At 43.0% G+C, this 27,057-nt stretch overlaps 1 protein-coding gene across 1 annotated transcript in view; it reads left to right on the top strand.

The window, feature by feature from the left end:
• Nucleotides 1-3,226: 3,226 nt before the first annotated feature.
• OCSTAMP (osteoclast stimulatory transmembrane protein) overlaps nucleotides 3,227-27,057 on the top strand; it is a 257,044-nt gene continuing 233,213 nt past the window's right edge. Inside the window, exon 1 of the mRNA XM_069201962.1 lies at nucleotides 3,227-3,339. Coding sequence (XP_069058063.1) covers nucleotides 3,293-3,339 — 47 coding nt within the window. The 5' untranslated portion in view covers nucleotides 3,227-3,292. The remainder of the gene's footprint in view (nucleotides 3,340-27,057) is intronic.

The raw sequence follows: 27,057 nt of genomic DNA, 5'->3' as shown, positions 1-27,057 counted from the left end.
TGCATCACTGAAATGCCTAGATAAGAGGATTCCAACCCATAGTGACACATAGAAGGTACCGTATCTACTCACTCCATTCCAGTGCGTCTTTACAGATGTGTACTCCATGCTTTAAAAATGAGAAATATATCAGGCTGATGTAAGCACTGTTCTACATGTCTTTGTTCCTAGATGCATGATGGAATGTTACTCTAAATAGTGATTGTAATGCAAGGTGCCCAAAACGAAGACTAGAACACCGACTTTCCATATGTCAACATTTATGAAAAAGTTCCCCTTTCCTTCTCCAAAGAGTAGAGCTGATCAATCCCTTTGTCTACGTTCTGAATAGTGGCAGCATTAATAATTTCTAGGGTGCACTCTTTTCACCCAGGGTTGAGAGGTCTACCAGCCTCTCACTATAAATTAAGTCCAGTATCCAGAGTCACACTTGTGTTTGCTCTTTTTAATGAGTGGGAGTGGTTGTTTTGGAGTGCAGAATAAGAAATTAACAAAATAAATTTTTGTGACATTGTATTAGTGTAATCTTTGGAAAATGGTGTACACATTTTTGGTAATAAATTCTGATTGCAAGAATGATTGCTACTGATAAAAAACCAACAAACACCATCAATGCTCCAAACTCTTCTACTTCTCGCTCCTTTGTCACCAGGTAGTTTGTAGCAGAGAGGAAAATCCAAGCCTTCCCACTAGGACTTGTATCTGTAAATCTGGGGGTAGGAGAGGAGGGCGAGGAATACGCTGGAAAATATTAATTACTCTGTAATTAAGTAATCCCACGATAATTTATCATTTTCCCACCTAGTTTATCCCAGAGAGTTTGCCCGCTTAGAGGATAAGTCCCTAGTTGAAACACCGATGTGCTGTAAACCCACAATTCTGGCAATTCCGATGGGCAGTGAATTGTATTTTACTAGCCCTACTGGAATTTCATGGTACGTGTAATAAGGCCTTTAAAGAACATTGTGCGATTGAGCCAACCTTTTTGTGCTGCCTGAAACGGATTGCCTACCAGAACCTTTTGCCAAAAAGTGATGTTGCTCACAACTTCTCACTTGTTTTGCAATAAAATAAAATAAATTTTTAACACGTTACTCATTGCTCTAAATTGAAATCCAGAAGTGCAGGTACTCACTATTTAGAGTACCTGATTACCCCTGAGAACTTCCGGTACTCTCCCATGAAAGGAATTGCAGCAGTGCAGAGAAGTGCGAGTATTTACTCTGCCTCTCAAATTAAAAATATCAGACCGTACCTGCCCATGTAAAGCACTTGCATTACTACAATGTCAGCTGAATTTTAAAAGCACATTTTCCAGGTGTACTGAAAAACATGTTTCTGCTTGTTGCTGCCTCTTGTGAAGTGAATTCAGAGTCCCCCTGCTTCATAAAGCCTGAAGTCCCACTTACTAGGACAATCCTGTGTCCGCCAAAGGGCCCACACTTGAAAGATCACTGAAAGTATATGGACAAAGTGAATCATAAGTGCCCCTTGAAAGGACCATTTACAAAGTTCCCGAAATTACATGTGGTAATTTCGCACCACCACGTTTACCAATACCGAGTCTACAAGTAACTCCAGGGGTGCCAAAATACCAAGGATTAAATGTGGAACTCTGTTGTTCCCATAATAAATGAAAAAATTCCACAGAAAGTTGCAGTTCAAGCTCGAATTCCTTTGGTAGTTCAATATTTTCCTCTCTTGGCTGCACAAGACGTTGGGCTGCTTTCAGTAGCAGGAGTTCCCTGGGTAGTGTTACAGTGGGTCATTTTATTCCAAATTCTGGAATCCCACTGTAGAGGGTACCTCACAAGAAAGTTGTGAAAGGGGCCTTGGACAGGCTAAACCATGGGTAAATAATTTTTTTTAGCAAGCAGAAGTGTTGAAAATGATTTATTCAACTTCGTTATCCTTAAACCCAAAGACAAAGCTGGTCTAACAGCAGTCATTGATGAAGCCATAATACTGTGCATCCACGAAACCTATTGTCTTTGCCATGCTTTTTTTGCCTAGATGGAAGCGCACAAATGTAATGATTTTTCTGCAAGAAAAAGAAAAAACATTCAAAGAGGGTCGCCGCATATGAATGGGCATGCATGGCGACTATCTTTGCTTTTTCTTTTGCTTTAATAAAGGTCATTGTAAGATGACCGCCGTGGATGTATAAGCAAGCATAACAGCCACCTTTAAATATATTTTTTAAACAAAATACACTTCATTCATACATTGTCTCCGTGAACATGCAGTTTAACTGGGAGGCCATCTCTTTGCTTTATTTTTAACCGGCTGTTCCAAGATGCCTTATGGCCTGCTTTGAGTGGCAAATTAAAAAGAATGCATTAGATCCAATGCATGTGGGGGTGGGGGGGGGGGGGGGGGAGTGGACACACAATAGCAGTGTGCAGCTGTCGAACTCTCAGAAAAAAATTGAAAAAAGCGTGGAGTGGAGGTTGAGTGGGTGGGAGCTGTCGGTGAAAAATTATGATTTAGGATCATAAAAGCGAGCGGCTTTGTGTCAGTGTAGTGTCCTAGACGAGATAACAAATGAAAAAAGTGCGTATAGGTAACGGGAGGACGAACTGCTAGGTCTTTACACAAGTGATATAAAACAAAATGTATAAAAATATTTTGAAGAAGGGGTGCGGGGGGGTGGTGGAAAAAACGGATGAATGATGGTGGGAATGGGGTTTTGTGAGCACAGGAGAGAGGGAGACAGGAAAGCGATGCAAACCCTTTCAGTGCTGAAACACACTAAAAAACAGCCACCGTACGACAGCGGTGGAAGGATAAAAGTCTTCCAATCAGAAATGATGTAAAGAATATATGCTTTTGTAGCGAGGCAAACACAAAATTATATAGGAAAGCCAAGTGGGTGGCCCAAATCTTACTATGTCAAAAGGGCTTCAACAGCAGGCAGCTGAAGCTATCTGTAAGTCGACACTTTAATACGCTCATGGTTAATGTTGCTCACAGTCTGATTTGAAGTTTTGTGGTCCAATCTAAATTAGTAATTGTTGCAGACAAGGACCAAATATGGAACTGGAAAATATTGACTTCTTCCTTTCCTGCCATTTAAAAATGACCAGTGATGCCTCGCAGTAGTAACCTCAGCTTCTCCTTTTCAGAGCCATCCACTCTTTTGTAATACGACAGCAGGGTGGAGCCAGCACAAAAACCACATAAAATGGGAAGCATTTCTATTTGTGGACTCATGCTCTGTTAATCATCTCTGCTTTTCATTTTGTTATGCACTATCAGGCTGTTTTACACAAAAGTATTCCTTACATCGAGAATGAACTTGTTTCGCTCAAGAAAATACTCTCCAACAAAGACCAACTGGTATGTAATATTTGAAATGTATGTACAACTTACAATTTACTTTTTCAGCTATGTTCCACAGATTGTCTTTGATTTTACCTTTAAATGTCGGAGAACGGGAGTTTTAATCCTGATTTCACCACCTGATCAAATTATGTGACCCTCAGCAAATCGATTTTTTCTCATGTTTCTCAATTCGTTTTGCAACTAAAAGGAGAGTGACTGTCGAAGTAAACCGCTCAGGGGTTTTGTCAAAAATGGGCATTTACTTTCCATTACAGTGTGGTGCAATACTTTTGAAGTCAGAAGAACTTTAAACGTAGCCATAGAGACAACCAACTGGAATGTGTCTTGTAATTGAGTTCATTGCAATTCTGTATTTATGTTTTGAATATTAAGAAGATTGCAATGTTTGGCTTGGAAGGAAAATATGGAGAAAGGGATAGTTGTACTCATATACGAGAGGACTCGTAAACCAACCATAAAACAGGATTTGGAACTCCCTGTTGAACCCCAGACACAGGGGGTCATTATGAGTTTGGCAGACGGTTTTTACTGTCTGCCGAACTTCCAACTGGGCGGTTGCCACCACACAGGGTACCTCCCTGCAGGCCCCATTAAGAGTTTCCCGCTAGGTCAGCTGGCCTAGCGGGAAACAGTAACAGCATTGTCTATGGCTTGTAATCAAGCCAGCGGCAATGCTGTAGCCTGCAGGGTGCACCAGCGCCCTTGCAATGTTCACTGGCTGCAAAGCAGCAGAGCTTCCTCTGGGGATTACAACCCCATTCTCCGCCAGCGGTTTCATGGCGGTACCACTGCCATGAAAATGCTGGTGGGTTAGGCGGATTAGGACCGCTACCACCTCCAGACTACTGGGATCTCCGATCCTGGCGGAAATGGCCATTCACTGGCGGCCCGAATGCCAGGGTTGTAATGTGGTCCTCGGACCGCCGCATTGGTGGTGGTCCAACCACCATCTGCGAGTCTGGCAGTCTAGTGACCGCTAGACTCGTGATGACCCCCATAGTATCATTTAGATATCAGTTGAGAAATATGTGGAAAAGCACATATGTCCAAGACCATCTATTGCTGCCTCTCCCAAAAAAGTTCTAAGTGGGTGCCAAAAATAAACAATGCTGTCTGAAAATGGCATTCATGTCCATTTTGCTTGATTTGTTTATGTTTTTTCTCACTTTTCCAGCAGCTGAGCTCTGGTGTTAAATGCTATTTGAAGAGTTGAGGGGAAACAGGTTGTGCCAAAGTCAAGAAAGTTGCTTGTGCTAAAAAGGTGCATTTCTTTTTTACAGTTTTTTTCATAGCCACCGGAATCCAACTGACATTCATATACTGTATTGTTGTCAGTGCTCACTGTGAGGTTAGTCAGAAGCAGGACACAGGAGTACCAAGTCAGGTACAAAACAGAAGAGTGGTGTGCACATAACACAAGAAAGCAAAGAGTGTATAAAGCATGCAGAGAGAAAAAGCAGAGCTACCAGATAGGACCTGAGGGGTGGGTATATAATAGGAGCAAGACTAAAGTGGATGTTGAGCCGGGGTGCCAACTTCCAAAATTCCATAGGAGTTGGAACATCCCTAAGGAACCAACTTTGACATCAATTATATTACATGAAGAAGTGGAATAAGAATTCCACTGGGGGTTCTTATATCACCGGAAGTGACATTGCATGATATATGGCACTATGAGGAAGGCTTCTATAGGTGTAAGTGGGAGTGTGGGAAGAAGCTGAAAGCAGTAGACTCGTATGCAAAGAGTCAATGAGCTGAGGCAGGTGGCGATGCATTAATGCTGGGCAGGCTATTGGGAAGGTGCCAAAGGATGGACCGTGTAATATGTATGCTAGTAATGGGGAGAATAAGGATTGTGGAAGGATGCACTGATGCTCGCAAAAGGATTTTGAACCATATGTACAAACACATTTTTCCATATAGACCAAATAGATAAAGCCCTTTGAAACATCTGGCCCTTTGTTACTAGATGAGGTGGATGCACTCTTGCTGGTGAAGGTACAGCTCTTGAGGTAGGCAATTCCTGTATTTTGATTGCAGGATCTAGAATGGAGGAGTTGGAACTGCATAGAGTATGGTCACAGTGGACTGGTAATGGGAGTGTGAGGGTCTGAGGGGAACAAGTAGGGGGATTTGGAAAGGGATGCATGGTTTTGAAGGGAGTAGTTTTTGAGGGTAGCAATAGATATTGTGGTTACTTGGAGTTAATATTTAGAGTGATAGAGCTTTGCAGGGTAAAGATTTAAAGGAGAATGCCTCATCCACCCTATTTCTCACTACATTCCTCTTCTTCCACTGTGTTTGCTATCCTACTTACATTCTTTCACTTTATACCCTTATTCTACCATTCAAGCAATGCTTATGCTTTCCCAACTCTCCAAATACACCACTCACTGTTGTTTCCTTCCTTCCCCTTTTCTGATGTGTTTAAATAATATTATTCTGTTAACATTAAGAGCAAATCTGTAACCATCAGAATGCAAAGAAATACAACTGAATTTAATCAATGGTGCTGGGACAATTTTTGGAGGGGGGAGCCTATGCACAACACAGCAAGAAGAACAACATTTGAATTCCCTTTATTGTTAATTCAGCATCTGAACTCTCAAGTTTCATTCAGGTGCTACAGCAGTCCTGCATCCCTAGTTCTAGTGCCTCTGGATTGTATTAACACCTCACATCTGACCTGTGATTATTTCAGATCTCTGTTCCATTCTGCCATACGACTTTTTCTTTGTCCATCTCTGACATTAGCAGTTTTCCCTCAGTCTCCATCCCAGCCAGGAGCACAGCTACCATTGGTGCAGCAGGTGTAGTGGTACCAGGGCTCAAGCCCCTGAGAGGCCGATTGAACCTGAATAATTGTTGTATTTTCTAGTAGTTTAAGGAGAAATGTTGCTTGTTTGCACCAGGGACAATGGCATATTTATTTTGTTACTGTTACCAGCCCTTCCTTCACTTCCTATTCATCTCCTCCTCCCCACTGTTTTCTTTTCATCCTTCTCTATTTCTGCTTGCTACTTTCAGTCTCCTTCTCTGCCTTGCTTGCCCCAGGCCACCACTTTCTTCAGGTGCCTCTCTTCACTCTTTTGCTCCATTTTTCTTCCTCAATATCCCTTTGTCCCCTCAATCCCTGCCTCTGTTGTCTCTCTCTGAGATTCCTCATTTATCGCCACATTTTCTTTGCCAGATTTTCCTGCATTCCTATGCAAGTAGCTAAGCCGTTCCTGATTTTCTTTGTGGTCTGGTTCTTGGAGTTTAGCACTTATGGCTCATTTTGGTATCTTCAAATATAAGAATGCTAGGGTTAGGTCCTTCTTTATGTCCTACAATATCCCCAGGATGCCTAATGTAAATGTGTCTTCCCCCCCCCCAGTGTATCACAATAGCGTATTGCCTCCCTCTTTTTTCCAGAGCCTCATTCAGTGTTCATCCCAGGGTTTTCCATCTGTATGAGTCTCATGTTGTTCAGCCTAATCCCTTTGTATTGCTTCGCAACACTGCCCAGTTTTGGGCCCAAGAGATGTACAAGTGACTCTGCAGTGAAACCGCACGTGTATGTTCCGCGTCTCCTGTGGGAAGAGAATGATACATGATGGACCCCAAGTAATTTCAGGCCTAATAAAAGGCCTGCATGCCATAGATTTCCATCTACCCAACCTCCTGGTAGAGTCTTCCCTTAAACTGTGTGACAATACTATTGTGGCTGCCCCTATGCAAAAAGAGTGGATCCTGAAGCACCATGTGATGAGGCTTACCTTCTCCAAACTTTTTCTCATTAATGTTGTGAATTGGAACTTGTTGGAAATGTCGCTCCCTGCAGGGGCACCCCCAAACATTTTGTCTTCCTTCTCCTAATTCTATTGTATTTTTGTTTTTGTTGGCTTTAGGAATCTGTGCACTTTAGCACTGTAAATCAGTGCTAAAGAGCGTGTGCTCTCTCCCCAAAACATGGTTTAATTGGTTTATACCCCATTGGCATATTTACTTTTCTTTTAAGTCCCTTGTATAGCGGTAATAGTAGTGTACCATATACTCAGGGCATGTAAATTAAATGCTACAACTGGGCACTTAGGCCCATATTTATACTTTGCATAAAAAAAATTACCGCCGGCTAGCGCCATTACTACGCGCCAGGCGGGCGCCTTATTTAAGGATTGACGTTAGCCGGTTATTGGTCAGAGTAAAAAGTAAAAAAAAGTGACTCTAACCAGGCAGCGCCAGCGTAGGAAAAAATGGGGGTTGTGCATCAAAAAATGGTGCAAGTCCGGTTAGAGTACAAAATCATGGCTCTAACCGGACTTGTGCCATTTATTGACACACAAACCCCATTGAAATGACTCCTGTCTTAGCAAAGACAGGAGTCATGCCCCCTTCCCCAATGGCCATGCCCAGGGGACTTTCTGTCCCCTGGGCATGGTCATTGGGCATAGGGGTGCCACTTATAAAAAATTTAAAAAGTATACTTACCTCAATTTACCTCTGCTTACCTGGGATGAGTCCCCCTATCAATGCCACCCTCCAGGGGTGGGAGAGGGTGGCAGGGGGTGTCCCTTGGGGCAGTGAAGGGCACCTCTGGACTGCTTCCATGGTCAGAGACCATGGAAGTGAGCCCATAGACCCCTTAACGCCTGCCCTCACCCAGATGTTAAAAAACGGCACACTATCAGGCTGTGCGCTGTTTTTAAGGCCCGCCCCCTCCTTTGCGTCAAAATGACGCAGGATTATAAGTAAGGCGCACAGGCCTTTAAGTCATTTTTTGGGCGGTAACACCTACCTTGCATGTCATCAACGCACGGCGGTTTCCCGCATCCAGAAAAGGACACTCATGGAGGAACTTTGACATTCGCAGGGTCGGGAGTCATAGTATAAATATGGTGCACGGTTTGAGGTGAATTTTGATGCACATTCAGCACAAACTGAGTATAAATATGCCCATTAATGAGCCACCCTCCTCAGTAGCACTCTAAAACTTCTCCCAGGTCTGCTATTGCAGTCTGAATGCAGCAACAGACTGCCATTACTTGCCATTTAACCCCTTTGCCAAGCCTTAATCTCACCTTTTATTACATATGGGGCTCCCCTATGGTAGACCATAGGTAGTACATATGGCAGGGTGCTGTTTAACTAAAGGTCAATCAATCAATCAAAAAAATTTATAGAGCGCGCTACTCACCCGTGAGGGTCTCAAGGCGCTTGGAGGGGTCAAGGGGGGGGGCAAGGTCACTGTTCGAACAACCATGTCTTGAGGTTCTTTCTGAAGAGCAGGAGGTTTTTGGTTTTGCGAAGGTTGGTGGGGAGGGAGTTCCAGGTTTTGGGGGCAAGGTAGGAGAAGGACCTGCCTCCTGTGGTGGTGCGTTGGATGCGGAGGACTTTGGCTAGGGCGTGGTCGGCTGATCGGAGGTTGTGGGTGGGAGTGTGGAAGTTCACTCTTTCATTGAGGTAGGCTGGGCCAGTGTTGTGGAGGGATTTGTGTGCGTGGATGAGGATCTTGAATGTGATTCTCTTGCCTATGGGGAGCCAGTGAAGGGATTTGAGGTGTGGTGAGATTCATTCATGGTGGGGGAGGCCAAGGACGAGGCGTGCGGCTGGATAGGGCATGTACTTTTAAGTTTTACATGTCTAGATAGTGAAAAACTCCCAAATTCGTTTTTCAGTACTGTGAGCCCTATCTCTTCCATAAGATAACATTTAGCATTCCTTGAAACATTTAATAGGCTTCAATTTCTAATTGAGAGGAGGTAGATAAGCCATGTTTGGTATCTATGGAAACGTAATGATAAAGTCTCAATAATGTGAGAGCGGTACCCATCTAGCTCCCAAAGAGACGGGTTAATACAACAAAATGTTTCCCTTTAGGAATATTATTTATAATTATATATACACAATAATACCACCTCAACAATTAACCAAGGTAGAAGAATAAATGTCTTTTTGCTGGAGGACCCAATTTTTTTGATGTAATAAATCTGTACTCAACTATCACTCTATACAAAAATTCCCTCTTATTTACACATAATTATTGTCATAGATACAGCATAAAATCCACACAAAAATAGCATTACATATCACAATAAAATTTGCTTAAGCATATAAAATCTTATTTGTATAAAAGAGAAAACTTCATCCATTTAACTATACATCACCATAAACAATAGAATTTTCATAGCCCTCATACACATATTTGTTTTTTTTTAAAGTTGATGCAGCATTTCGGTGGTCTTTATGATGGTTCACCCCACCTTCTTCAGGACCAAATGTAAATATATTGTTATAACTTCCGTCTTCCTCCTTGTATCTTTGCACCTTTTAACAGTGTGACGTTTTTAAATTCATTTTTCTACTTCTGTAAGCACAAACTTGAATCCTGCGTGTTCAGTGTTCCCCTGTCTGTCGGGCAGTTCCCATATTTACAAGGAGGTGTAACATCACAACAAAGTGGCATTACACCTCCCTGTAAATATGGAGCAGTGGTTAGTGTCACTGGAGCATCACAAAAAGTGCCCTCCAGTGGTGCTAGGAGCTGTTAAATCTGCCCCCCAGTCTTTGGTACATTTCTGGACCTGTAGAGACTCTACCAGGAAGAAGGAATGCTGTGCTGCTGAAAGGGCTGCCACTCTGCTGGACTGCTGCCTATGCAACTGAAAAGGCTGCAACTCTGCCGGACTGCTGCCCTGCTGGACTACTGTCTTGCTGGACTGATGCCTTGCTGGCTTGCTGTCCTGCTGCCCTGCTGCCCTCTGGCCTGAGTCAGAAAGATCTGGGCCTACACCAGAACCCAGCACTCCCACAGTGTCTTCAAAGGCTAGCCTGCTAGCCTCCTGTTCAGAGCCACAGGGACCTAGCAACCACCTCAACTAGCATCCATATCCAGCTGCCCAACCCCCAAGAGGTGCCCCTCCGGTCCTGGCTAGTGTAGAGCTTGGGACAGAGATTGCCACAGAAAGTATGGGTGTAGTGTAGAGGTTATCCTAGTGCCCCTGGGTAATGGAGAGATAGTGCTAAGGGCTATCATGCCTAGTAATACTAAGAAATACAAGCAGAGGGTCACCATCAATGGTTACAGACAATGGGCAGAGGGTGGAGGATCTGAGAGGCACTGGGTCCAGCATGGCAACGGTCAGATGTCATCTGATGACCTCAGAGCAGATAGGCCCCAATGTATTCAACCAGGATATTCTAGCTGACATAATGAGAGTCACTATGCAGTGGCTCTAGTTCCCATTGAGTGGGTGGGGTCTCTGATTCCTTGAGGGCAGCTGTGAGTCCATCCATGCCTGTGGATTGCCTGTTTTGAAATGACCCAGAGGACGCCATCTGGAAAGAGGTGAAGCTCAGATCACATCTAGAGATTTTGCAACCCCCTTAAACCTACAGCAGATGACATTGCCAAGAGGACATAATATGCCTGCACTGACTAAATGGCAGAAGGAAATTGGTCCAAGTAGGGAGGAATTCTGTACGGTGTGGATGGAGTGCCTTACTCTGGATGTCCTAAAGCGGCAGGCTGAGGGCCAGGAAGCTGGCAACACCTCTCGTGATCACCCGATCTATTGGGACAATGGTCTCCTGTATAGCAAGTCTAAGGTCCCTGAGCATGGTGCAATCTATGTTTTTGTAATCTCTCCGTGCTACAGGACCTTTCTACTGGAGCTGGGACATGATATTCGCCTGGCAGGTCATGTACAGCAGGACAAGACCTTTAAAAGGCGTCTCACTCACCTTTATTGGCCCTGGATGAGGATGGACTCAGATGCATTCTTCAACAAACTCTGAAAAGTTATGATTTAGAATAACTTTTGGACTTTTAGCTGTGGAGGACTAGGAGCTACCACCCAAGCTGATTCAGCCAAGGTGTTACTCACTGGGAAAGCGGAACTTATTGTCAGATGGAGCTTATTGCTTTGTCCCACTTGAGGATTCTGAGCTCTGAAAAGGAGACTACGTCCAAATGTAGAAATCTTGACCGTCCGAAGGCACGAAAAGTATCTGACCAAGGAGGGTGCTTCTGTAGGTGCAAACTTTGAACTTTTCCTGTTCAAAGCTTTTCATGCCAAAATCCACTACTTCAGAGAGACCTGGTCCAGTGACTATCTAGCTTTGATGGGATGTCCTGTACAAAAATGCCCGGTTGAATGATTTTGACTTCCATTTCAGAGACTAAGGGGTTGAAATGTATCTTGGCGGAATAGATTCTCCATTGCAATGATGATGGAGTATCCATACCGCCAAGATAATGGCCCACCCAACAAATTATTACACAGGCAGACTACGCTCTCTCTGCGTGATTAAACCACTCTGACAGTGCTATGGAGTAAGGGCCATAGGAGGCAGACCTCTAATTCTGCCCATTCAATATAGATGGGTGGAATAAGAGGTCAATTTTCTCTCTCAATCATTGCCAGGAAAATCCTGGCAGTAAGGTACATGAAAACTGCTGAATGCTCTCCTCAGGACTCCTATTGTGGGGGAAACATTTTCTTTTTTTTAACAAGAAAATCCAGCTTTGGGATTTTTTAATATTTTTTTTAAAGAAAACAGTTTGGTTCACGGCTCTGTCATCGTTATGGAGCTGTGTACCAAAATGTAAATGGCATTGAAAGGAACAGCCATGATGACAGTTCCTGCCAATGCTTTTGAAATGACCACCAGCTTGGTAGCCATTTCTTAAATGTGAAGGGTGGCACCGCCATCAAAAAATAAATCAGGCCCTAAGTGCTAAGTTAACATTTCGGTCAGCCTGAAATCTCACCTAGGTCCTGTCACCCTCAAACACTGCTAAATGAATGGTGCTTTTTCTCTTCAATGTTTTGAAATTACTGTTTCTGGTTACCCCTATTTAATTTTTTGTTATTTTGGTATAATTTAGTTTATTACATTGTACTCTGTTTTTGTGAAGTGGAGCAAGATTGTTTTATGTTTTGTTTTCAGCTTTTTTACTGTTTTGGTATTTCTCAATGCATCACGCATTTTCTGTTAGTTAAGCCTTCTCTGCTCCGTGCCAGAGCCTCCAGGAGTTGAGCTCAGGTTTAAATTATTGAAACCTATACAGGACAGGGTAGTGATTATATTACTTTTGGTGGACTTGTTTCTACCTTAATTAATAATTCACTTTCTGATATCCGTTACTACAACGGCAGTAAACATATTTTGTTTCCATGACATGCATAAATAAAATAGCAATGGAGATGCTAAAATTATAGGAAAACAATTTCTCCTTTATTTAAGCATGAAAAATACATTGTGGGATACAGTAGCGGAAAGGTAGATACACAAGACAGGCAGGCACGGGGAACTGTGGTCAAGACTCATGCCAAGAATTAAGCTAAGTGTTAATGAACCATTGTGAAAGCTGAATTTATTAGTAATAACTTTTATTTTCTATGCGTTCAGAATTTGCATAGAATTAGGCTAATAGAGTAAATAATGTGCTGTTTGGAAAATGTGCCCTCTTGAGTGGCTGTCATAGCGTGCGTAATACCTTTAGTAAATGTATATGATTAATTAGTTGAAGTACATGTGTGGGGAAAATTGTAGTAATGTGTTATATTAATGATTCCATGCTATGTATTTGTTTAATAATGTTAGGCCTTAAATTAGCGAGGTTTGGGCCTAGTCTGCACAGCCTCATATTAAGCTGCAATGTTTAATAAAATTTGTGGGAATAAATGTCCAGAGAAGTAGTGATTTATTGTCCACACTGTGTTGAACAAACATTTAGCAGATGTCTTTAAATTTCTCATGATAACTGCTTGCTAGAATGTCTTGTACTAGAAGTTGCAACTTTGTAAAGTTTGATGCATGAGACAGTGATGTTTCCGGGAACCAACAATGGATGCGCTGACTGGAGTATGGATTGCAACAAGAAAGCTATCTGATGAGGCTGACGATAAGAACAGGAGAAGAGGAGCCAATCATTGACATATAAAAGACAGTTTAGTTATATCTTAGATTTGGGTTTTAATTTCTATTGGATTAACTGTAAATGTACGATTTGCTGATCAATAGCAATGTGAGAAGTTCTTTAGGAGATTTTAACTTAGCTTAACTGCAGAGAGGAGAAGTGGCGCTTTTCTATTCTGATTTTCCCCATCATGGTTCTGTTGGTGCAGCTGAACAGTTCTGTTGACTTTATATTTTAACTTTGACTTTAAAGCTAAATTGTTAATGGCAGATGCTGATCCCTTAGAGATTGCTTCTTAGAAGGTTCAGATAGCTTAGAGTCCCCTGTGTCTGAGCCATTCCCCTGTCATTGCCTAATGCTGACCACTAGGATGTCGAACTGACAAAGAGAATCAAAGCTTGCTGATCTATTTAAGGGGAGGTATAATACAATGCTATTGTTCTTGTCATGGGTTTTGTTCTTTGTTTCCAAGTACCAAATCAGAAGGTTATTTAGGGAGCCCTGGAAATGTTAACAAATTGCAACTAACAAAGAGTTTATGTTGTTAATATGCTGAATCTAGATGTATGTTATTTCTATCGCACAGTTGTTTCTAGTATTAATTTGTACAGTGACTCTCAAATGAAGGGTGAAGTGGGTAGGTTTATCTAAAAAAGTGCATGAAGGTGATTGTATAGTGATCAATTTTGCAAATTCTCACTTTGTTAACTATTGCTGGCGACTCTACCATTGTGTGCGAAAGGGGATGGTGGGATCAAAATGTATTAATTAAACTTTTTTTATGGGCCGACCACTCTACCACTTCCTTTTATGAAGGTTTCCCACGGCCAAAATATAGCTCTGCCAAAGGTACCTTCATGGAACCCCACCGTCGATCCTGAGGGCAACCAAAATCAGTCCTCCCTTGATGCAATTGATTGACAAATGGACGGGTTGGGGTTTCTAAATGATACTATACAGGAAAACGAGTTGGTTGGAGGGCATACACTTTTGGAATTGCCTACAGGGTCTGATGAGCCAGTTAGCTTATCACAGAATATAACAGATACGGCCATAATTAAGGGGCCTGGGATAATGTCCCAGCAAAGTAATGAACTTTTATCCTTAATTAGTTGGAACATTGCTGGGCTACGTTCTAAAGCTGAAAACTTAGAATGGTTGGAGTTTGTATCCACATTTGATATCATTTGTCTTCAAGAAACTTGGCATAGGGCACCCTTTTATTTAGATGGCTACTATTCTGTGTCCCAGCCAGCTCTTCCATCTAGAGCGGGCAGAGCAAGTGGCGGGCTTCTGGTACTCGTGTCATTATTACTTCCAAAAATCGAGGTTTCTTTGATCTGGTCCTCTGCTTTTTTCTTGGTGGTTTTATTATCAATGACTGGGCGAAAATACATCTTACTCTTAAATTTTTATAATAATATTCCGAGTACCGCCATGCCAGGAAGCCTCGAAGAGCTTACAGATTTGTTAGACTCTGCTGGGAAACTCCAGGACAGGGAATTTGATATGATTTGGGTTGGAGATTTTAATGTTCAATTGTGCAATCATGAATTACCTCACCTGTGTGGTGTTTCCACAGAAGGCAGAGAGTCACTCACTCATTTTATCCACTCTAATTCAGGTAATGCCTTGAATACCCTTATTTATAAATTTGATCTCGCTTTTGCAAGGGATATGACAAACAGTCGGACAAGGGGAATACCCACCTGTACAGGGAGCACGAATGGCAGCATTATTGATTTTATCCTTATCTGTCCTTCATTTTCACGTTCAATGGTGGATTTTAAAATTAAATCTCACTGTGCCAGTGACCATAATCCCTTGAGCATAAAATTAGCTCTTAAAACTAGGGAAATTTACCTAGGATAGTACATAAAGGTAAAGAGGTTTCTAAAAGAAATTCTGGCCCCCGTATGAGATGGGAGAGAGTAAACCCAAACACTTTTCATGAGGTCCTCATAATTCAAAATAAGGTCCACATAAATACTTGTTTGACCCTGCAATCCACTTGTGACCATCTTATAACTGCTTTTGAGTTTAATTCGGCCTGTACGGCTGCCCATAGAGATCTAAAGACAGCTATTAAAACTATTCCATTCAGCCGCGATTTAGTTAAACAGGCCAAGGGCCGATATAAGTCAGTTCTTGAGGAAAGAAAGAATGAAATACGCACTAGCGCTTGGGAAGATCTCACGGCAGCCACGGAACTGTGGGACCCCACTAAATTTTTGAAGGTGGTTAATCATCCATATTATTCAGGGCAGGTAAATAGGGAGGATGACTGTCTGATACCAGAGGGGGTCTGGGTAGAACATTTCTCAACTGTATTTCAGTCCATGAATAATCCTAATTATGGTGTGGTGGCATGTGCCCTCCCACGTCTGGCCACTCCCATTCCAATCAAGAGTGGTATTTTACTTGAGGCATATGAGATCAGTGCAGCAATAAATAAAATGAAAATAAGGAAAGCCCCCGGCCCGATGGGTTTCCAGTGGACTTATTTAAATCTCTACCTGATTTGTGGAACCCACTAATCACAAATCTTTTGAATAGTGCTATTCCTCCCTCATGGTTAACGGCAATACTTGTCCCGATATTTAAAAAGGGTAATAGGCTTGACCCCTTTTGCTACATACCCATCTCTCTCATTGACTCCACGGCAAAGATTCTGGGGAGCATCATTTTGACCTTGCTTGAGGAGTGGGTTGCAAGGACAAACATTCTATTGCCAATTCAATATGGGTTTAGGCCTGCATTAGGCACAGTGGATCAGGCCCTAAATTTACATCTTATTCTTAGCAAATATGTTATTGCAAAAAGGGAATCTATCCACTTAGCCTTTATAGATCTGTCCAGTGCATTTGATATGGTGAACAGAGCAAAATTGTGGGAAATAATGGATACAATGGGGATCGAGCAAGATCTGTTGGATTTGATTAAACGCTTATACCCTGACCTTACTATTATAATTCAGTTTGGACAACATGGCGAAAGATCCCATCCCCTTGCATCCAATCGGTGTGTTAGACAGGGCTGCACTCTGGCACCTTTTTTATTTTTGTTATACATAAATGGCTTGTATAGCTATTTAGCCCGAAATGGTAAGGATTTCCCAAGGTTGAGTTTTAGACAATTGCCGATTTTATTATATGCCGCCGCCGCCGTTTTAATTGCTCGCACAGCCAATGGCCTACAGACCCTTTTGGGCATACACAAGAGCTTGATTTGAAAGTTAATTTTAAAAAGTCACATGTTATGGTTTGCGGTCCTAAAAACACACGTACTAAATGTTTTATAATGGGGGAAATGCTTTAACAAAGGTAAAAGATTTTTGTTATCTAGGTCTGTACTTAAGTACCACTCTGTCATGGAAATTTTAAGCTCCAACAACTGGAAAGAAATGTTGAAGCAATCTTCCGCTTTGCCCATAGATTAGGGCATAGACTGGTTCACCAGATCATCAAGCTCTATAAATCCAAATGTGTTTCGGCTGCGATTTATGGGAGTGGCCTCAGGGGATATACCAGCTCAAGTATATTACAACTGGCAGAGAATACATTTCTCCATCGGCTACTTATGGTGCCCAAGAACGTAGCAAATATTATATGCCATAAGGAGTTGGGAATCCGTTACATTACAGACTTGATAGATATTGCCCCACTTCTGTTATGGATAAATGTATGGTTAAATCCGGCGGCTATTCTAACATATGATTGTATAAAAGACTGTATTTCGTTAGCAAATTTTAACAAAATCCCATTGTTAAATTCTGTTCACAATGGCTTTCGAAACTTGGATTTGGAGTTTATGTATTTTAAACTAGAGCTCTTGCCCGCCAATGCGAAAGAAATTGTTAAACTCCGATACAAAGAGCATGTTATGAACCTTAGATATCAAGTGGCAGAGAAATTGAGTTATTTTAATTCATATGTACAAATTTCATCTTCAGATTAATTAGAACCTTATTTTGTTTGGTTCCCGATCCCTTCTCTATATTCTTTTCTTGTACTTTTTAGATTTAACTTGATCCATTTTAGAGTGGCGTTTCTGACAAAATGCGTGTGGGAAAAAATATTACCGCTATGCCCTTGTGATAATTTTTCAAAACAAAGTACTTGTCATTTTGTTTTATTTTGTACACTCTACTCAGCTCCTAGGGAAGCTTTTTTATTACCTATTTTGCGTAATTTGCACACCCTTTCTTATAAAGAAGGATTGATTGGCATGCAAAGCCTTTCATCCAAACAAATGTGCAGCTCTATTTTAAGTTTTATTAAATCCGCTATCACCATTAGGAACCGATATGAATTAGTAACGTGATTATTTATTAAGGGAATTTAGATATCGTTTTACTGTTGTATACGATTTTATAAGTATTTATTATTTTATATTGATAAGTAGGCTTAAGTGGGAAACTGTGATTTCATAGACTTGCAAATCAAAGAGACTTGCCCTTGAATTATGTAATAAGTACTGTACTTTATGATGATTTATATGTATTTATGTGTACTTTTATGGCAATATGCCGAATAAAGTTATTTTGACTGACTGACTGACTGACTCTCAAATGCTTAGTTATAAATGCTGTAGCTAAATTGAAATTCTTTAGAAGATTTGGTCAACTGGTATTATTCATGTATGTTTATCATTTGATTTGGAGACTAATTTACAAGATATATGCATTGTTAATCCAGGGGAATAAACATTTTAACTTTACTAAGAGGTGTGGTCATTCATGGCCAAATGGGTAATGGTGGGTAAAGACTGTTGATTCCCAAGTATTTGATTATGTTTATTGTTTCAGATGTTGTATTTGTAGAGAATCTATGACTTATGGTGGAATCACTCTAAGCGTAGTCAAAAGGTCTGTCGAACCTCTAACACGTCTCCTTATAAATTAGACTGTAAAAGACCAGATAAGGACTGACGCACTAACAGAAATGGTAGCAGAGGATAGTTTGTCTCCTTAAGAGGCCATCAAAAGGTCCTTTTTGGCTTTATAAATAGATAAAAGTGTTGCATGGTTTGTCTCCTTTAGTGGCCATCATAAGGTCCTTGTTCTCCTTGGAAGTGGTAAAAGAATTGGATGGTTTGTCTCCTTAAGAGACCAATATAATTCACAGATTTGGTAAAGGTTCAGAATTCCAGATTCGATGATACAAAGTGAAAAGATTATGGCCCTCATTATGACCCCGGCGGTGGGCGCAAAACTTTATGTAACACTGCCGACAGGCTGGCGGTGCGGACGGCCGTAATATGACCTCGGTGGTGAACTGCGAGTAAAACATCCAGTTCAACACCTGTGCCGCCAATGTTTAGGGACAGCCGGTGGCGGCGGTAGGCGTTTTCAGCTAGTTTTGGAGCCATATACCGCCGCAGTCATTACAACTCGGAGCACCGCCACGCTTACCGTGACGGTAACACCGTTGCGAAAAGCCTGGCAGTCCCCTTTATGGGTATAGGGGGGATTCAAGCAGAACACCAGATATGCTTCCCATGCACACATACAACACCACTAACACACATACATGTCCCCACACTCCCAACAGCATGCCCCCACACACATTTACACAGAAAAACACACATTAATTAATTGTCGTCATGGACCACATCCATGCACCCAGACAACACAGTTACACACACAGACACCTCAAACACACAGGGCACACACAGGGATACATGCACACACCCATTGATTACATTTACCCTACCTTCCTCGGGGGTCAGACGTCACCCCTGCAGGGATCCCTATGTTGTGAATAGGCCGCCCCACACTGCTGACATGTTTCCGCCATCGACACACCGCTGTGCTGACTTGTGGGTCATATTTAGGTGGGTGGAATATTTCTGGCGTGGCGGTGTTATTTTGCTGGCCGCCTATTTTCAACCGTCATTCACCCCAGCGGTTTGTGAAAACTGCCTGTTTACTGACGGTGTGTGTTTTTGTGGTCATAATACGGCAGTATGGTTACCGGCAGCACCAACGGTCAATTGGCGCCCGCCAGCACAGCGGTGGGTGGGCATTACCGCCAGGGTTGTAATGAGGCCCTATGTCTCCCTAAGAGCCTATCATTACTTTCCCAGAACCTTGGAATTTGCTAATGCTTGTTTGAAGATGTTCTCAGCATTCTAGTGACAGTGTGGATGAAATAGGTTTGCGCTTGCACATCTTAAGCAAATCGAAGGTGAATTGTGATGTTTGTGAGTGGATAAGAAGTCTCCGTACTCCAGATGAAGCTGTGTAAGGAGTTTGCATACTATAAAGTGTGAGAGCAAGGAAGTAATCGACCTTCACATGTGTGTGGCGCTTTGTGCCAAAAAATTGCCCACATAGTTGTTGGTATACAGACCCTGCATGGTCTAAGATTCCGGAGTATTGAAAAGTGTATAAGACACTTGGTTTATGTTGTAATTTGTCTGTTTAATAGGTCAGTTGGGCGTGTTTGTCAAACTCAAGCGTGCGTGTCAAAGTGAATGATTTGGTGAGTACTATGTGCACCAGGAGGATCCAATGATCTGTTGAGAGTAAAATATGCTGGTCTAATTTTGCTTGTGAGTTAGGGAAACTGATATAGAAGGAGTATCTGTCAGAGTGAAATGCTGCGGTAAAAAATCTGTAATGTTTCTGAAGTGATTGTGTTAACTACCTGTAGTAAACAGCTAAATTTGTATATTGTTTTTCAGTTAGTGCTCGCACTATTTGCATTTAGTTTGTGTGAGCCTGAGTTTAGGGGGGCAAGCTGAAGAACTTTGTCAGCTGCCGTTTACGTATGAGTGTGAGGTCATTAGAGCCGCACTGGGATAGGTTGGGTACTGAGAAGGGTCGCAAAAGGATTTGTTGTCAACTTAAAGCATGATTGGTTGAGAAGGTAGGCGAAAAGGATTTTGGGACTGAAATTCACTTCCAGATTTGATTGAAAGTAGCACATATAACAGAAAATAAAAAAATTAAAAGCTTTAAAGAGTGCCCTGAGGGGAGATACGTTTATTCGTATTCGAAGAACAAGGTGCTGCGCCATGTCTTTGGCTGAAACAATGGTGCAAAGAAACAGAGAGAGATGGGAGTTTTACATTCCCTGCCCATGGAACATTTAATTTGATGATTGTGGAGCATTTGAGTAGTGCACTGTAAGATTTTAAATGTCCTCCAAGACCTGCACAGTTTGAAGCATTAGCTATTTGGGAACTAGTGGGGAGGCAGCAACAGCAACTAAAATTTGAGAGAAGAATGAGGAAAGCTGAGAAAACTGTAGCTGAAGCAAGATGGGATAGTGAGCAGAAATGTTGGAGGACTGAGACTTTACAGGGCATTAAGTTGTTTCGGCAATTAAGCAAGAGAACATGAACAAGACTAAAAAGAGTACTAGAAAGAGGGAATCCTATCCTTCAGACGACAGAGAGGAGAAATCCACAAAGTCTAGGAAGTCTTTGACTCACGATGAAGAGTCAGATAATGACAAGTTTATTTTGCAAGTATTGAGAAATAGTCCCCCACCATAAGCAGCACATGAGAAAGGTTCAAACACTAGCGTAGACCCTACAGCTCCGATACCACTTAAATCTACATGGAGCCAGATACAGGTTGGTCATAGTATTACAAATACGTCTGTGATTCAAATGCCTATGCCTCTGGTCAACATACCCAGAATTTATCTACATATACCTTGTAGGAAGTTGGCTCTGTACATACTATCTCAAAGTAAGAGATAGTGTGCACAGAGTCCAAGGGTTCCCCTTAGAGGTAAGATAGTGGCAAAATTAGATAATTCTAATGCTCTATTTTGTGGTAGTGTGGTTAAGCAGTAGGCTTATCAGAGGGTAGTGTTAAGCATTTGTTGTACACACACAAGCAATAAATGAGGAACACACACTCAAAGAGTTAACTCCAGACCAATAGTTTTTACATAGAAAAATATATTTTCTTAATTTCTTTTTAGAACCACAAGTTCAAGATTTGAAGTAAATGCATAAAATGCAAGGTACTCCACACAGGTAAGTTAGGAACTTTGAATTAGAGCAATAACATATCCATTTTTTGTTAAAATGGCAATAAGCTATTTTAAAAGTGGGCACAGAGCAAAAATCAACAGTTCCTGGGGGAGGTAAGTAATGGTTAGTTTATCAGGTAAGTAAGAAACTTACTAGTCCAAGTTCCTGGGCATAGGCAGCCCACTGTTGGGGGCCCCAAAGTTACCACACCAGCAGCTCAGGGCCGGTCAGGTGCAGAGGTCAAAGAGGTGCCCAAAACACATAGGCGCCTATGAAGAACAGGGGTGCTCCGGTTCCAGTTTGCCTACAGGTAAGTACCTGAGTCTTCGGAGGGCAGACCAGGGGGGTTTTGTAGAGCACTGGTGGGGGGAACACAAGTAGGCACACAAAACACACCCTCAGCGGCACAGGGGTGGCCGGGTGCAGTGTGCAAAGCAGGCGTCGGGTTTTGTATAGGATTCAATCGAGGGACATGGGGGTCACTCTAGCGGTGCAGGCCGGGCCCAGGGGGGCCTCTTGGGCCAGCCACCAACTGGGCTAGGCAGAGGGTTGCCTGGGGGTCACTCCTGCACTGAGGTTTGGTTCCTTCTGGTCCTGGGGGCTGCAGGTGCAGTGTTTGGTCCAGGTGTCAGGTTCCTTGTTACAGGTAGTAGCGGTCAGCAGGAGCCTCTGGTTTATCTCTGCATGTGTCGCTGTGGGGGTCGTCTCGGGCTACTCACGAGGTCATAGTCACCTGGGAGTCCTCCCTGTGGCGTTGGTTCTCTGGAGCTCGAGCCGGGGGCGTCGGGTGCAGAGGGTGAAGTCTCACTCTTCCGGCGGGAAGAGTGAAGTCTTTAGAAGTTGCTAAGTTGTTGCTGTTGTTGAGCAGAGCCGCTTCTCACAGGAGTTTCTTGGTCCTTTGGTTCAGGGCAGTCCTCTGAGGCTTCAGAGGTTGCTGGTCCCTGTCGGATGCGTCGCTGTTGCAGTTTTCTTCGAGCCAGTGACAGGCCGGTAGGGCTGGCGTGAATGCAGTTGTTGTCTCCATCTGCAGGGCTTTCAGGTCAGCAGTCCTTCTTCTTGTTGCAGGAATCTGATTTCCTGGGTTCTTGGGTGCCCCTAAATCCTAAATTTAGGGGTGTGTTTAGGTCTGGGGGCAGTAACCTATGGCTACTGTCCTGCAGGGTGGTACACCCTCTTTGTGCCTCCTCCCTGAGGGGAGGGAGGACATCCCTAATCCTATAGGGGGAATCCTCCAAACTTAAGATGGAGGATTTCTAAAGGCAGGGATCACCTCAGCTCAGTGCACCTTAGGGGCTGTCCTGACTGGTCGATGACTCCTCCTTGTTTTTCTCATTGTCTCCTCCAGCTTTGCTGCCAAAAGTGAGGGCAGTGGACGGAGGGGCGGGCATCTCCACTAGCTGGGATGCCCTGGTGCACTGTAACAAAAGGGGTGAGTCTTTGGGGCTCACCGCCAGGTCTTGCAGTTCCTGCAGGGGGAGGTGAGAAGCGCCTCCACCCATTACAGGCTTTGTTTCTGGCAACAGAATGACAAAGGCACTCTCCCCATGTGGCCAGCAACTCGTCTGGTTGTGGCAGGCTGGCAGAAACAGGTCAGCCTAGCACTAGGAGTCAGACTGGTATTCAGGGGGCATCTCTAAGATGCCCTCTGGGTGCATTTTACAATAAATTCCACACTGGCATCAGTGGGCATTTATTGTGCTGAGAAGTTTGATACCAAACTTCCCAGATATCAGTGAAGCCATTATCGAGCTGTGGAGTTCGTGCTTGACAAAGTCCCAGATCATATACTCTTTATGGCTTCCCTGCACTTACAATGTCTAAGGTTTTGCTTAGACACTGTGAGGGCATAGTGCTCATGCACATATGCCCTCACCTGTGGTATAGTGCACCCTGCCTTAGGGCTGTAAGGCCTGCTAGAGAGGTGACTTACCTATGTCACAGGGAGTGTGAGGCTGGCATGGCACTCTGATGGGAGTGCCATGTCGACTTAGTCATTTTCTCCCCAACAGCACACACAAGCTGTGAGGCAGTGTGCATGTGCTGAGTGAGGGGTCCCCATTGTGGCATAAGACATGCTGCAGCCCTTAGAGACCTTCCCTTGCATCAGGGCCCTTGGTTCCAGGGGTACCACTTACAAGGGACTTATCTGAGTGCCAGGGCTGCGCCAATTGTGGAAGCAAAGGTACGGTTTAAGGAAAGAACACTGGTGCTGGGGCCTGGTTAGCAGGGTCCCAGCACACTTTCAATCATAACTGGCATCAGCAAAAGACAAAAAGTCAGGGGGTAACCATGTCAAGGAGGCATTTCCTTACATACCTATTGTAGATACTGCAACAAACCTAGCAGTGCCGATAGGACAAGTTTATCAGAAGCCGACTTTGATCCAGATAGAGTGTACACCGATTTATATCTCCCCAATGCAAACACAGACAATTCCGAGGTACACCACCGTAACTGGATCACAGACTGAGATGCCTCCATTGATAAGTCAGAATAAAGGAGTAATGTACCCCAGAGATCCAAATGCCCGATCCAGTCCAGACGCAGTGTCAGTACCGGTTACCAAAGGTCCAATTATACCATTGTTGGCCCTGGAAAATAATCAGAGCAGTGAGCAGAAAACTCTGAATCTGATTGTAGAAAGGGAGGGATTTTCTAAAAAAACACCAGAATTATGCCTCCCATTAGACCAATATTTGATGGAACAGGTCTATTAATTGATTTGGGTTCTTTTAGTACTCCTCCAAATAATCAGGGGAGATTCGATATAGGTTCCAATCCAACCATGGTAACACCAGAGACCCCAAGCCCAATGTTACAGCAGGTGCCCGGTGTAAGGAATTACAACATTTCATTACAAGGCTTGACAGCTCAGCAGTTAACTGATTGGTTGGAGAAGCTGAGTGTTGGAAATAGCCTTTCTGCAGGGTCACTCCCAAACTTTATTTTTGCCTTCTTGTTCTTCTTTTTCTAACCTCATTTTTGCTGGCTTTAGGATTCTGAACACTTTACCACTGCTAAACAGTGCTGAAGTGCATGTGCTCTCACCCTAAAAACATGGAAACGTTGGTTCATACCCAGTTGGCATATTTAATTTACTTGGAAGCCCCTAGTACAGTGTACAACATGTACCCAGGGCCTATAAATTAAATGCTACTAGTGGGCCTGCAGCACTGGTTGTACCACCCATATAAGTAGCCCCTTAACGTTGTCTCACACCTGCCATTGCAAGGCCTGTGTGTGCAGTTTTACTGCCCTTCGACTTGGCATTTAAAGGTACTTGCCAGGCCTTAAACTCCCCTCTTTATACATGTAAGTCATCCCAAAGGTAGGCCATAGGGCAGGGTGCTTTGTAGGTAATAGGCAGGATATGTACATGTGTATTTTATATGTCCTGGGAGTGGAAAACTCCTAAATTGGTTTTCCACTACTGTGAAGCCTGCTCCTTTCATAGGATAACATTAGCGCTACCCTCGTATACTGTTTGAGTGGCAGATTCTGATCAGAAAGGGGTAACCAGGTCATATTTAGTATGGTCAGAATAGTAATAGAAAATGCTGCTTATTGGTGAGGTTGGATTTTATAATACTATTTTAGAAATGCCATTTTTAGGAAGTGAGCATTTCTCTGCACCCAAATCCATCTGTGTCTTACAGCCTGCCTCCAATCCACGTATGGGCTGGGCTGGCTGATAGCTCCCTTGTGAATTTCATCCAGATAACCACAAACACAGGATACTCAGTCACACCTGCCTTTATCTGCATACTGCATGGGTCTTCCTGGGCTGGGAGGCTGGAGGGCCTAACACTTACATTTCAAAGGCTAGTGGCCTGCCCTCACACAATGGACTGCTAAACCCCCTACTGGGACCCTGACAGACAGACCTGTTCTGAAAGAGGAACTTGTGCTCTTAAAAAACACCCTTTGAAGTCTCCCCCACTTCAAAGGCATTGTTGGGTATATAAACTGGGTCTCTGGCCCCACCAACTCAGACGCTACTGGACCTGAACGTGCAACCTGTCAAGAGGAATTGCCTGACTGCCCAAAGGACTGATCTGGACTGCTTTGCTGAGCAGGACTGCTGCCCTGCTGTTGCCTTGCTGCCCTCTGACTTTGCTAAGAAGTGCTCTCCAAGGGCTTGGATTGAGCTTGCCTCCTGTTTTCTGAAGTCTCAGGGCCAAAAAGACTTCCTTGTGTGCCAAACATCGACGCACAACTTGCTGGAAATGACGCACAACTGTGGTGCGACCGTGAAATCGCTGCACAGCTGAACCAGAATGACACAGCCCAACTTCCCAAGTGAAGAATTGATGCAGTGCCTGGCTGGCAGCCAGAAATTTGACGCACATCCCTACCGGATCGACGCACAGCCGAACCAGAACAATGCAGCCCAACTTCCCGAGTGAAGAATCGATGCAGTGGATGCTATTTGACCGAACATTTGACGCATCACCTTCCGGATCAATGCAACGCCTGTGACTTCATCCCGCATGCCCAGGATTTCCAGGCATCATCCCTGGTCATCAAAAATATCCCTGCATCGCAGTGAGGAACCAAGACTGCATGCCGGAAATCGACACAAAGGATCTTGCAGCATAGAAAGAAACGTCGCATTGTCTGTGCTGCGCTGGAAATGCTGACGCACACCCTATTTTTCGACGCATCTCCTCCGTGCGTGTTATTTTTTATGTAAACAATGTACTTTGTGAAACCAAAAGACAACTGTTGATTTCTAAGATTTAAGACTTTTTTTGATCTTGCAGAAGTGATGTCTCAACTTGCGCTTTTTGAATTTTATCATTTTTACCTTAATTTAACCAGATAAATATCTTATATTTTTCTAAACCTGTGTGGTGTATTTTTGTGGTGTTTTCACTGTGTTACTGTATGACTTATTGCACAAATATTTTACACATTGCCTTCTAAGTTAAGCCTGACTGCTCAGTGCCAAGCTCCCAGAGGGTGGGCACAGGATAATTTGGATTGTGTGTCACTCACCCTGACTAGGTTTGTGGTCCCTATTTGGACAAAGGTGTATACATCTGCCAACTAGAGACCTTATTTCTAACACTCAGTAGCACCCAAGGTGATTCCAGTGGAGGAAGTGCCCTGAATTTGACCAGGCTTAGACTAGAATTAGAATTAGAATTAGACTTAATTGAAGGAATGATGGGGTCAGACAGAATTGACTCATACCAAAAAGACGAGTTATGTTACTTGTGCCAATTGATTACCAACAAAGCAGTAATAGTATATCAGAAATGAGCAGATCTGGCAGGAAAATATGATGTCGAAATGTAGAAAACAAAGCATTTAAAGAGAAGTTACAGACTAGAGTTTGATTCAAAGGACTCTGAGAACATGAGAATACCGGGAATTAAAATTCACACTAGAGAACTACTTCAGAGCATTCAAACATGGAAAGCGTTAGATAAGTGGGAAGGCAGATGGGTGAAGAAAAGAGAAAAGAAGAAAAGGTATTCTGTGAATCTTACTGTGAATGTACAGCAAGTTGAGTATCCAGTGAAAATATTACCAATGAGAGAAATTCCAGGAGGAAATTGTGTCCATGTCCCTTCGAGGAGGAGTGACATATTGTAATTTATTAATGAATATCCCAGATTGAGAGAGAAGCGAGTGGAATGTATCAGCAAGCAGACAGGTTCGTGAAACTTGCTAATTGCTTGTGGGACAATATGGACACCCTGTTCGAAATATTACTATAAGGTGATTGAATATTTGAAAGCGAGAATTTCGGCCAAGAATATTGACTGGCAGAGAATAGACCGCACAGTGCAGGAAGGAAAGGAGTCAAT

The sequence above is a fragment of the Pleurodeles waltl genome, chromosome 7 (assembly GCF_031143425.1).
Source record: "Pleurodeles waltl isolate 20211129_DDA chromosome 7, aPleWal1.hap1.20221129, whole genome shotgun sequence".
Classification (NCBI taxonomy): Eukaryota; Metazoa; Chordata; class Amphibia; order Caudata; family Salamandridae; genus Pleurodeles; species Pleurodeles waltl.
Note: the sequence above shows the minus strand (reverse complement) of the source record. Positions and strands in the feature narration are given on the sequence as shown.